Here is a 13259-nt window from a genome sequence, read left to right as displayed (position 1 = left end):
GCTTGCAATGACTGAGGCAGGGACTGAGCCTGTGATTCTCTGTGCATAGTAAGGTATGGTATGGTGGCATGAAACTAAACTTTAGATTTTTTTATGCTCATGTCCCCTTAGGGGCTCTCTAGCAATGTAAGCTATTTGAGAATGATATTATACAGCCTATAGGTAGTTCAAGGTTGCATATTTTTCTGTTCATCAGAATACATATAGGCCTAGCAAAATACTCAGAAGTCATTAAATGTAAAAATTCTAAATTACATTTTTATGAAGAAGTGCTTTCCATCTCTGTTGACACAGTCATGTAGGCCTAGACGTAGAATATCTGCTTGTACGCTCAAAAATCATATCCAGAAAGGGAACCTTTATCCATATAATTCCTTGCGTCTTTTGGCCTTAATTTCCGGTTCCGTTTGTCAGGTCGGTCGGACATGGAGCAAGACATGACACCGAAGGAGTGTGTTGGTGTTAGGTTTCATGTAATGTTGTGTTATATTTGTTTTCATTAATTGTTCCTAAGTTGAACAGCAACGAAGTGCAACAAAAATTGTAGGTGTCAGAAAAATTAACAATGCGAAAATTTGTGTTAAACAATATAGCTAATAATCGATAACTGACTAGCCAGCTAGCTTAACGTTAACGTTATATGACAAGTCAGGTAGGCAGCTAGCTTGCTAGTTAGCTAAAGGTGGTATGAGCTAGGACACATTTTGAGACAGAAGACATCATTTCGCTCCCTGGCTAAGTAACCTGTCATCTGTACTTTCATGTCCGCCAAGACAGTAACGTTACCAGTCTCCGTCTGTCAGATTACTTATTTTAGAGGCTAGCTTTGACGTTAGCTTACATTGGGCCTTTGGTGTTACCATTTCTAAAAGAGTCTTCAAAATATCAATGGAGAAAGAAGAAGCTGAAAGGTTAGTAGAGAAAGCCAAGCTATGCTTGCGGTCTGGACGAAGAGACAAGGCACTTCAACTGCTTTATGAAGCTCAGAAGACATACCCCACAACCAGAGCCAGAGGTAATGCCAATGTTACCTAGCAAGCTATCATACATGGTTGGATAATTAACGTTAAGGCTAGCAGTGTTGGGTGTCATGAATGCTGAAATAGAAAGTGCAACGTCTGGATGTTTGCAGTTATACAATACGCGACTGGATCAGTTAACATTTTTACAGTATGTTCAACGTGTGGTTGCAATGTGTCCAATTCGTTTTTCATTTTATTTGCCGGTTAGACGGATAACATGGCTAGCTGAATGCAGCGAAGTGGTAACGTTGGTGAAATGGACACCCTGTATTAGCTTAGTGTTCCATTTTTAGCACCAGGTTCTGGACATCTGTCATCTTAGCATCATAGCGGCCGTTTGGTTCCACTCGTGTGTCCTCGATTTGTCCTCTCTGCACTATCGATGAATCAGTGATATACCATTGCATGTATCATAGCAGGGGGTGTGTCAGACTACATTGTAACTAGTAGCTTGTAAACAATCTCTGTAAGGGTTTCCTCAATAAAATATGTACCAGCGTAAATGTTACCCGTCTGGGAAAAGGGGGAAATTATGGATGCTGTTGGTTACTTACAGTATATAACTAATATAATTGAGGATAATGATGTAATCCTGCATAATGGTTCAGTGTGTAGTTAGTTTGGAGTTTATTCCTGTACTTTTTGCAGGGAGTTTTGTCTTTTTTACTGCTTTAATCAATTTAATTTCCCCCAATCTTTGGACTCAAGTCCTAATTGATGCCATTGTGGAAGATGGTGGTGACATGAACGGCCCTGAAGCTGAGCGCACATTCACCCCACCACCTGGATGGAGGGCAGCTGATGTCAGCCCACAACAGGAAGAGTCCACTCAGAATAGCAGGGAGGGGACCAGTAACGACAACAAGACTTACACAGAGGAGCAGCGTCAAGGAGTGCTCAGGTACCAACTGAAAGCCCTGTTATTGAGAGTAACCAGTGATCAGGTACCAACTGAAAGCCCTGTTATTGAGAGTAACCAGTTATCAGGTACCAACTGAAAGCCCTGTTATTGAGAGTAACCAGTGCTTACCTCTCTCCATGATGTGTTTCATAAGAAATATTTCACTTTTCACTTTGGCAGCAATAATTCTTTTAAATTATGTATACATGGGAATGCATGTCTTTTCTTCATTCTTTCCGAGTAAAGCATGATCTGATTCTGATATAGTGGGTTATTGGGCCCTACAGTTAATACACAGCAGTGGTCAGTACACAGGATATTACTGTATGTTTTTTGTTTCTTGCAGAATAAAGAGATGTAAAAACTTCTATGAGATCTTGGGTGTGTCAAAAGAGGCCTCAGATGAAGACCTGAAGAAGGCTTATCGGAAGCTGGCTCTGCGTTTCCACCCGGACAAGAACTGTGCCCCTGGAGCCACAGACGCTTTCAAAGGTTTGCAGTTATCTTCAGAGATGCTACTGCATCGAGCTCTACCATGTGTAACATATAGGAAAAATGTCCCATGCAGGAAAAATAAGATTAAGGTAAGAACCACAGGTGGTTCTCTTTAACTTAGAAAGGGTATGGAGTGATGTATTGTTTATTTGTTTTTTTACCCTCTAGATGTAACTGTACATTTTATACAAAAGCATGTGTTGAACATATATAGATGAATCAGATTGTGGAAATAGCCCCCATTGTATGATAGATAGATAGATAGATAGATATACTTACTGTACTTAATTTTCATGGCCAAAGGGAAATTACAGTGTTCCAGCAGTCATACATATGAAAAGGCTTGTGGAATTACAGATGACTTTAGTGAATAGTGAGACTCTGGGTGATTCTCGATGTACCCCCCTCACAGACTCAGACTTTGATGCGCGTTCCAGCAAACTTTGTGAGGGCTTAGGACTGTCACGCTGTTAAATTGTGAAGTGCATGAGGGCTCGCTCGCACCCTTTCTGTGCCTTTTCCCTAAGTCGCCATTTATGCAGACTTTACCCAAAGGAATTTCCAACAATTCATAGCGTGAAACACAGGTTTACCCAAAAGGAGGCTGGAAGCTTGGAAAAACATCAATAAAAAACTGGCAAAGCGCAAACGTGTTTGCAACAGATTTTTGGCGTTGTCTATTTAACGATAGGTCGTAAGTTCTATCCCATTCCTGTTATTAGCATTTTGAACTCAATCACTAATCAGCGGATGTCCCAAAAGTCTTTAAGGGTTCAGGACTTAGACCTTAGAGGGGACATTGACATTCACCCACTGTCTCATCCTTTCACCAAATTCATTGTTGGTCTGCACATGGGGTACAAAAGGCCACACGTGCCACTGAATGACCTTTATCATGTGATGTTGTTTCCTTGCTTTAGCCATCGGAAATGCCTATGCTGTGCTGAGCAACCCTGAGAAGAGGCATCAGTATGACCAGTATGGAGAACAGGCGCCGACTGAGACCTCTAGCCAGTCCAGCGCTCACCCCCGCCACCCCGGCTTCAGCCGCACCTTCCACAGGGACTTCGAGGCAGACATATCCCCCGAGGAACTCTTCAACATGTTCTTCGGAGGGAGGTTTCCAACAGGTTAGCAGGTTTGTTCCGACAAACTAGCGTGAGTGTGCTTGTTTTTGAGTCGGATGAATTCATTTATTTGACCTTTGTCGTGTTGATTGTACGGTGTACGGTTTGAAGCAATTTGACTTTTTTGTTGACACACCAAAATGCTTGAACATACAAAATAGTTATTTTTTTCCTTCCTATAATCACAGGCATACTGAAGTTTTCAATTGACTGAATTACTGCATTTGGTAACTATGTTTCATTGTCCCTTTAGGCAATATCCACGTGTACACCAACAGAGGAGCCTCCTACGCCCATTTCTACCAGCCACAACGCCGGCGCAGAGGATATGAGAGAGCGCGTGAGGAGGTGGTGGTGGAGGAGAACCACAGTCAGGTCAGCTATATTTAATCTCACTCCTCAACACTAACACTAACAGCACAGCACCTGGGAGTCCAGCACTAATGCAGGGAAGGCATTTAGGTTGGTTACTGTACTTCAAACCATTTGTTTTGATCCTTATCAGGAGCAACCCATTATGTGTGTGAGTGAGTGAAGTCCCCATAGCGAAGGATAAAGCAAGATATATTGTAGTTGGGTTTTGTTAGAGACAGATAAAGAGAGAGATGTACTAGGGTTACAATATTAGGGTTGAATGAATGACAATGAATGTTTTATGCCTCTATCTGCAACAACTAAGCCATCACAATAAGAGTAGCAGGTAATGCTGGTGCAGGAATGATCATTTAAGGAAATGTAAAAGATGTGTGCATATCGGTTTCAACATCGGCAGTCAGCCAAAATGACAAGTTAACGGCATATTGATATCGTGCATCTCTGCTTTTTATGTTTCAGAACACTTTTACAGCTTTTCTGCAGCTCCTGCCTGTACTGGTTCTGATCTTGATTTCCGTGGTTACTCAGATGATGGCCACAAACCCCCCTTATAGTCTCTTCTATAAACCGTAAGTTTGGCAGCGTAAACCCTGTTAAAGAATCTCTAAGGCCAACTTATACTTCCTGAAACAACTTATCTTCCTGAAAGCAAACAAATCTACCCTCTCATTTGACTCACACATCAAAAGTATCAGCTGTCTTCCACTTGAAACGCATTTCTAAACTCCGTTCCTCCCTCAACCCATCTGCCGCTAAGACTCTCATTCATGCTTTTATCACCTCCAGGTTAGATCATTGGTATCTCATCCAAAAGCCTAGCCTGACGAGCCAGACCCACATTAAAATGTAGAGTCTGGGGACTCACCATTCGCAGTGCTCAGTCCGAGGGGCGTGATAATCGGTTGTCTTTCAAATTCCCCCTGCACGCAATAGGACAGCACTACAACTCATGAGTCCCATGCGTTTTTCCCACCAGCGGAGTTAGTTGGCTAGTTCAAACTTTTGCCAACTTGCTCAGCCATACTACGCCATGGGATCACATTACCCCCATCCACCAACAACTACACTGGCTTCCAGTTCAGTCATTGCGTCCATTACAAAATCATTCTCCTTCTCCTTGTACACAAATCTCTCCACAATCTGGCCCCTCCCTATCTTTCAAATCTCCTAACCCCATACACACCGTCCTGCGCTCTACGCTCCACAGATGTCTTTTGTCTCTTCATTTTCTCTTTATTTTAATTTTATTTATCACAATGTCTTCTATCCACTTTGTGTTTGTGTATTCTTGTTCTCTGGTGTGCAGTGTCATCTGTGTCTGTGCCTCTGTCTGTATGTAGTGTGTAGCGTCTTCAACTTTGAATTGTACAATGTCCTCTGTGTTTGTAATGTCTGTCTGTATTACTGTTTAACATCTATAACCTTTTAATTGTACAGTGTCCTTGGGTGACTTGAAAGGTGCTTATAAATAAAATGTATTATTATTATTATTATTATTATTATTATTATTAAATATCTTCTACTTTGCCTAAGCATTTTGATATTGATTTAAATGTTGCTTCTATTTATCTGTGTACATTTGAGAGTCTTGACTAAATTAAAAAGTTATATTGTGTTGCGATATGTTGAAAGCTTGGAAGGACTCTGACATAATGCAACACCACATTTTGCATGATGTATAAAAGTAGACGTTTGTAGATGGTTTGAGCTGGTTGAGAAAAAAATGGTCTGTTTTGTCCAAGGCACATCTAAGCCTTTGGACTGCCAAGTGAACTGCACGTTTGACATAATTATACTATAGTATAGTGTAGTATTTACTCTGGTAAAACTGTCTGGGTATTATACTTGTTTCCGTGTTTGGAGTTTGTATGTAAAATCTGCCCCATTTGTGTTGATGTAAGTCTTTAATCAGATCTGCTTCCCAGGTCCATGGGTTTGGTGGTGTCACGGGAGACACAGAACATGGGTGTGCCCTACTATGTGGATAAAGCTTTTCATAAGGAGTACCGTGGGGCTGCCCTGGATGAGCTAGAGAAGACTATTGAGAGCGATTACATAGAACACCTACAAAGCAGCTGCTGGAAAGAAAAACAACAAAGTAAGATGTGTGGCTCTCATCGTTGATCGGGATTTTGGGTGCAGAACAAGCACAAAGTAGAATTGTCTTTTTCCTTTCCATAATGTGGCATAATGTGTCCTTCATGTTTTCACATAATGTGTCCTTAATTTTTTAACATTTAACGTTTCATAAAAGCACCAATAACAGCACATTTGTCAGTTATAAACACTGCATTGGTAACTGGGTGAGTGGGAATGACTGGTGTTTTTATCAGTCCTTCACATGACCATATACCATAAACGTGAAACTGAAGATACCAAAGCTAATTGCCTACTAATGCTTACATGTAGTTCCACTTCTAGTGCTTTGACTCATACCATGGAAAAACTACTACACGAGTTTGTTCTGTAGAGCAAACCATGATTTGTGTAATAGTGTAATGTTAACCTTTGGAGTGAAATATCGAACAGGAGGTGTTACTGTTCTACATTGCTAGTGTGCCAATGGGTCCAGGTATAACCTTACTAAACAATGCAAATGATGATGACCTGAGCATAAACAAAGCTTTCCTCGCTAACTTTAAAGTTTACTAATAAAAGCCTTTAATTAGTAGTCATAAGCTGCACAAGATATGTCCTCTGAAGTCACACATCAGCCTTCAGTGTCTTTCTTGATGGATTGCTTCAGAAAGGCATTACTGGAATAAGCCCAGCAAAACAGCCATATCAACTTTCCTGACACTTTATCTCTGCTTGCGCTCGCACATAATTTCTATCTGTAAAGTTCTAGAACTTTCCTGGTGCATGCGAATGGTATTTTACAGCCATTGTAGTCAATGTGTAGAAAGAAAGAGAGAGGATGAGCATGCTTTGAAATATGATGTAGATACAGATATGATGAATATGTATAAATGTATGGCAGTTTCATTATTTTGTTATTCTGAACCTTTTTCAGAATAACACATTTTGTCTGTGTTTTTTTTTGTTGTTTTTTTCTTCCCTTGCTAGAGTCGGACTTGGCCAACCTTGGCCAGCTGTACCGAGATGACCGGCTGAAGCAGAAGGCGGAGACCATGAAGCTGGAGCACTGCGATAAGCTGCACCGCTTCGTGGGCCGCAACCGAGGAGAATGAGACAGCTGCATCTGCCCCCTCAGCACCACCCCAGGAGAATCCGTCACGTTTCACTTATTTATTTTACTTTGTTTATTTTTTTTTTTCTTGAATTGTTTCATCTGCGCCGGCCACTCTTTTTTTTTTTTTTTTTGTGTAGAGCGCATGCACTGCGACAGCAGTAGACGGGAGAACGGAACATGAGCCTTCTGTTCTTCCACAGTAAGTGGTGCACAGACACACATGTCCACCTCCGGAGCAAGTAGTTCAACCTGCCTGGCTAGGGCTGCAGAGAACCTGGCCTCTGTTCGGGGCTGTGTTTTTTTAGTGTTGGAGATAATGTTGGCCGTTAATTTTCCTTACATTAAGGAATTCAGGCTTAACTGACCCTAGGACTGCTGCTTTCTGTTGATCACATTTTTGTCTTTGGTTAGGTTACATGCCTGAGTGAGTGTTAGCATTACTGTTAATAGCGGAGGGTGAACTTATTTATTTGATTTTTATTTAACTTTTTCTTTTTTTTTGTTCTGTGCTGTGAATTCAGTTCTTCAGTATAGTCAAACCGTATGGTATGACTGTAGAGCATAGCAAATTCAGATTACTTTATATATAGCTCAGAGGTAAACATAAAGCCAGAGCCACTGAAGTACAGTGAGAAAAGAAATCTCGGTGAGATAGTAACTTATTATATTTAAAGACGAATTTGAACATATTCTAGTGATGGTTCATTGATCTAAGAGCTTAAAATCCCTTTTTACTCCTATGAGATCACACTTTTGTTTTTATGGTTATTGTGCAACGAGTACTTTGCCAAAAAAAATAAGGTACCATATGTAGTATTATTATTATTTTGTAAACCATTTCCTTGTTAATTTCTGCACACTTAACTCTTAAACCACTTAAACTCTTTGGTTAGTAATGCATGCAGCCATTGGGATCCCCTATGTCCTGCTTGATGGATGACATCCAAGCGCCGTTGCAGTGAGCACTACACATTTAATGAGAGAACCACAACTGTAACTCGCCTCTCCTTCCCATTACTAAAATGACTGTTAGAGGTCCCATGTTCTGACCTCTCCATGTCTGAACCTCCTGTTCTTGCCTGTGTGTAAAACCCTCTCACTTGTTTTTGTTTTTGTTTTGATTCATCTGAACTCAAAACAGATATAGCACAAATGGAGGCATGGAATCCACTTCAGTTGGGCCTGTTAGGTACTAACTGGAAAAGATGCCAGCTTACAATATTCCCCCCTCTTCCTGCTCAGGAACGAAACTAGTGTTCATTTTTGGTTTGTGCTGGGCAGGATTTTGTGTTGATTTAATAAAAAAGTTGCTCAATCTTTAATGATACCCTCTACTGAATGTGTCTTTCTTTTGAATGTGTTGTTCTTTTGTATGATATATTGTAACTTTTTACATGTATGGCATATTGTACCGTGTCTTTCCTGCATGCAATATGTCTTTTCTAGAGAAACAAACTCGCTTGGTCCTGAGGGAATGGCGAGAGGAGACCAGACCATACTGCTGAAGTCGGTTTATTAGACTAAGTCATTCAATACCTAAAAAGGCACTACATGTTCAGTAATTCATAGTACTGCACAAAACAACACATCCACCGTTTATGACAGACATGCTCACAATGTAGGAAAACAATTACAAAATCATAGAAAAAAGAAAATGCTTCCTCCCCCTGCCTAAAACCAAATTTAAAATGTCAGATCCGGAGGACTAACTAAGTGCCATTGTAAGTGATGGGAGAGAGGGGTTTGCAGAATTGAAACCACTTCCACACATGTAGATAAGGGAACACAAAGGCTTCTTTCTGAGCTGTGGCATCTTCGGTCCAGACTCCCTTTGAGGCTTGAGATCTCTGACCAGCCCGCTCACCCACTACCATTACACCACTGTGCTTATTTTTTCATCTTCTGGTCTGCCTCTATGGCACAACGTCGCCCCCTAGTGCCTCCGTCCTGTAAAACAGACAGGGTTTCAAACAAAAGCATTTTGTGGCCATTTTAGACTGAAACTCAAAGATGTTTAATACATCCATTAACATACATTTAACTTGAGACTATTTATACACTTTTTTCACAGTTTTTTGAAAATTAAACATTTTTTCTTTCCAACAACCCAGATTTTTTGAAATTCTGGAATATTGGATAAGCATAATAGTCATTTGGTGGATATGTTTGCATCAGTGACTACCCATCTTGAATGTTTGAGGAAACAAACCTCACTAAGCTGCACATACAGTACAAACTCTGCTTAAATTTGTGCTTGTTAGAGAAAGAGAAGAATATTGGTGATGAGAAGAGATCACTAAAAGACACATTTAGCATAGCATGACAGATGCACAGTGGTCTAATCACCAATTTTTTGTTAAACTGATACTATTTTAAACATGTCAAAAAAGAGGGGAAAAAATCTCCAACCAAGGCACTCCTTAATTAAAATGTCTTTAATTACATTGACATGTCCTAAAATGACCAGTTAAAAAAGGCCTCGCGTAGCGGCATCAGGCCTTCTTCAGGGCACAGCACAATCTTCAAATCAACTGTTTAAAACATATTTGAACCCATTGACAGACTTATTTTTACTACTGCTTTTCTTTAAGATATGAAGCAGAGATAATCATTACTATATCATGGAGCTGTAATATAGGAGGAAAAGCTAATCATGACCCAAGAGTAACAGAGAACTGTGTGGTCACTGATGATTTCCATCCTTAACAATTCAGTGTACTGAGAAGTGCACTAAACGCTCCAGAAAGGATACTTACAAAGAGAGAGAGAAGGAAGGCAGGGGACGCCATAGGCAGAGTGTCCTATGAGAGGACAGACAAAAGTCAGAGAGAGGAGGCTTTGGCAAATATCACAGAGAATCGGAGATGGAGACAAACAAAAAGAAAATGCTAAACTAAGATTACAACCTCTCAATAAAATCCCCTGCCTTATTCTGATATTTCAAGATGCTGTCAGGCTGTCAGATTTAGTGAGAACGATTGCTTGTGTATTTGGAATGCTGTGAGGATCTACATTTTGTTTGGTACAAATATACAATAATGAGATTATTGGAGAGGCAGTAGAAGTAAGCAGTAGGTGTAAGCCTTACACAAAATAAAATATTGTGTTAAAGCAATGGCAACAGCCTACTCTATAGTCTGGATTTTGTTTAACAGAATTCCTCAGTGACAGAAAACATGTAATGATGGAAAAACAAAGCACACACAAAGCAAATGAAAGAATTGATGCTGAAAACAAGTAAGTTGAAGTGCATGAGTGCGAGAAGACTGACAGCAAGGAGGCCATTAGTGAGCACATGCACATAGGGGAATTGCAGAGTTCATTGACCTTAGTCAATTAACTAATTGTTAATTGACTAATAATTAATTTCTAAAAACAAATTCTTGGTTAAGAAACAAGGCGATTTGTCAGTGTAGTATTATAGCAATTGTGTGGTATTCCTGTGCTGCACTTTCTGTCTATTGTACCTAAAAAGTAAATTTGATGTGAACTGAACTGAAGAGAAGCACAACACATCAATCGACAACTATAAAACATAACACCACACTGGTACAGGTAGACCGAGTGAGAGTGCAGCCTCTGGTCGTCTTGAGTTTGCTTTTTTGTCTCACCATGTGTATATGACATATGTTCCAGTTATCTGAATTTTTTAAAGATAGAAATAATTATCTATTTTCAAATCTTGAAAGCTTCAAAGCTTGAGCCAAGCCTGAATTCTGGCACAGTATAGCTGATAACTTAATCAGTAGCTGATGGCGTTATATCTCTCAGGTCTACTACGCGTGCCTGCCTGCGAATGCACTTCTGCTCATGTGACCTGTCTTCTCACTGACCCCCACCTTGTCGCTGGGGTCCTGCTTATGGTTGGCCTCTCGGCCGCGCAGGCTCTTGGCGCTGATGCCCGACTCGGAGGTCTGCATGATGAGCTGCGTGGCCAGGAACTGCTGCACCTGCTCCAGCACGTCGCGCTGCATCTCCAGCGCCATGTGGAAGACGTCGTGGTCCGAGCTGTTGTACATCACCGCGTTCTGGAACATGAGCATGATGTCGCGCTGGAACTCCGCCGTGCTGCGGATGGTGCCGATCTCAATGTTCTTCTTGATGGTGGACAGGTCCATGGGCCTGGGTGGAGAGTGACAGACAGCACACACTGAGACCTTGGATCCAACAAGTACCGGTAAGTGGCATTTTCTCTGATTAATGAAGATTGCAGAATCGTTCATGGATACACATTTGAGCCAGGTCTATCATTCCATGATAGTGAAAAATAAGAATAAAATGGAAGGAATTGTGTGAAAGGGAAGAGTCACTGATGTAGAAGTTTTTTTATAACTGTTTACACATGTTGTGTTTCAAAACTCCACACACAAAACCCACAATCGCTCACACAAAATGCAACATGCCTCAAATCTCCAGCAAAATGACACACAACATTCAAAATGTTGCAAACACATCTTTAAACCAAACATTCGCCTCACATTATAACACTTTTTTCATAATATGACATTTTGGATACATCATGTACACACTGTTGCTCAAAACCTAAAGCTCTTCAGTCTTAGGCTTTATATATCTTTTTCCATACAAGAGTGAAAGTTACGGTATCTACAAAGAGAAGTTGAAATACACAAGGGGTCGTGTACAGTATGCCTATAGACCCTTTCAACTGCAGAAACAAACAATCCTAAGCGTTCCTATAAGGCATTTCTGGAGGCACAAAAAAATGTATTGAGCTAATGCTAACATGGGGACAAACCAAAATAGAGTAAAAACACAAGTTTTACAAGTCAACTCTTTGTAGAACATTACTGTAAGCTAAAGTCCGATTACTGTAATTTTCCTTTCAAAGTATCTGCATTGGTTCTGAATATTTCAACCGGAAATCCTCTAGGAGCAGATTGAAAGGGTCTATACCTATGTAGAGACTATATCTATTCATAGGCTTATACTAAGGCAATGATTGGATGGTGTTCAGTAAAGTAAAGAGTGTTTACACATGTTAAGAGAGAGAGTGAAGCACTGGTGATTTAGTGTGGCATTTTGATGAGTTGTGTTTGAAAAACGAAATCAAGTTACTTCCTGTTACAGTGTTGTGTGTTAGGTAGAAAAGTGTGTGTGGTGTTTTGCAAAAAGATAAACACTGAGAAATAGTTTATGATTTTGCAGATTTGGTGTGGGGTTATGATGTTTGGAAGACATGTTTAGAAAATTGTGTGACAATTTTAGTGTCACAGATTTAGTGTGTAAGCAGTTGAAAAAAAACTGTAAATCATTTTGAATGACACTGACTGATATCTTCTCCAAGCTTACCTGTACACAATACTGTGGTACCCTGGGGCAATGTCATCTGTAACTGGTTGCAGAAAGACATTGGCATATCTAGAAAAAAAGAATGCATGGATTCATTGGCAATAATCCACAGATAGGGAATTACAATTTCTTTTTCAATCATTTTTACACTTGTCTCAATACCATGTCCACCTCTGCAAAACTCTCAGTACTTTCACCATATTGGTAGACTATGTAAGCAAAACGTTTTGGTCACAGAGCTAACCTTTGTACATCCAACACCCATGCCACACAAAATGTTCAGGTGGTATATATAATACTGTAACTAGCAAACAAGTGCACCCTAAACAATGTAAAATATATAGGATATGTGCATAATATGTGCATTTTGCAATGCTTCACGTTTTTTAGTTCATTGTACACTGACTGACAAAGTAGGTTTATGGTAGACTGTTACGGTTGTGGCAGCATGAGTCACCTTTATGTGAAGTATGAAATGTTTTGGAGGCTGTAGGGCATTCTGCACCGAACATTAACTGACGCGTTCAAGCGTGTGTTTGTAAAGTACACAATATGAAGAGTTTTGAAAAAGGGGACATAGTATTGAGACAAGTATGAAAATGATTAGAAGAAAATGAAAGACAGTGAGACAAGATACCTGTGATTTGCTGCTGCTCGCCACACCAACATGATGGCCTTCTTCCAGATCTTCTGTGCCTGGATGGCCTCCTGATCTTCACTGCATATCGAACTAAATGGGACATTTACAACAGGACAAAGGATATGTGAAAGGGAGTCTATGTGTGAGTTTGTGAGTCAAGTCAGTCAGTGTTATGTGTAAGTCTGAGATTGTGTGG

At 40.3% G+C, this 13259-nt stretch overlaps 2 protein-coding genes across 7 annotated transcripts in view; one reads left to right on the top strand and one right to left on the bottom strand.

Moving 5' to 3' along the window:
• Positions 1 to 329: 329 nt before the first annotated feature.
• dnajc18 (DnaJ (Hsp40) homolog, subfamily C, member 18) lies at positions 330 to 8440 on the top strand. 2 transcript variants are annotated; one of them, XM_042092554.1, is made up of 9 exons: positions 330 to 473; positions 873 to 1015; positions 1731 to 1923; positions 2270 to 2415; positions 3339 to 3548; positions 3799 to 3920; positions 4380 to 4489; positions 5846 to 6018; positions 6987 to 8440. In XM_042092554.1, the coding sequence occupies exons 2-9, from the start codon at positions 889 to 891 to the stop codon at positions 7109 to 7111; spliced, it is 1206 nt and encodes a 401-aa protein (XP_041948488.1). In that variant the 5' UTR covers positions 330 to 473; positions 873 to 888; the 3' UTR covers positions 7112 to 8440. The 2 variants fall into 2 exon arrangements, with proteins under 2 accessions (XP_041948488.1, XP_041948486.1); XM_042092552.1 differs by having other exon boundaries at positions 332 to 1015.
• A 169-nt stretch (positions 8441 to 8609) lies between these two features.
• brd8a (bromodomain containing 8a) overlaps positions 8610 to 13259 on the bottom strand; it is a 17358-nt gene continuing 12708 nt past the window's right edge. For 4 of the 5 annotated variants that reach the window (XM_042093068.1, XM_042093070.1, XM_042093071.1 and 1 more), the window contains 5 exons: positions 13061 to 13153; positions 12424 to 12492; positions 10953 to 11235; positions 9870 to 9914; positions 8610 to 9060 (listed from right to left, as the gene is read on the bottom strand). In XM_042093068.1, the coding sequence (XP_041949002.1) occupies positions 9001 to 9060; positions 9870 to 9914; positions 10953 to 11235; positions 12424 to 12492; positions 13061 to 13153 (550 nt within the window). In that variant the 3' untranslated portion in view covers positions 8610 to 9000. The remainder of the gene's footprint in view (positions 9061 to 9869; positions 9915 to 10952; positions 11236 to 12423; positions 12493 to 13060; positions 13154 to 13259) is intronic. The other variant, XM_042093069.1, reaches the window with a different exon arrangement.

This window comes from Alosa sapidissima, chromosome 5, assembly GCF_018492685.1.
Source record: "Alosa sapidissima isolate fAloSap1 chromosome 5, fAloSap1.pri, whole genome shotgun sequence".
NCBI lineage: Eukaryota > Metazoa > Chordata > Actinopteri > Clupeiformes > Clupeidae > Alosa > Alosa sapidissima.
Note: the sequence above shows the minus strand (reverse complement) of the source record. Positions and strands in the feature narration are given on the sequence as shown.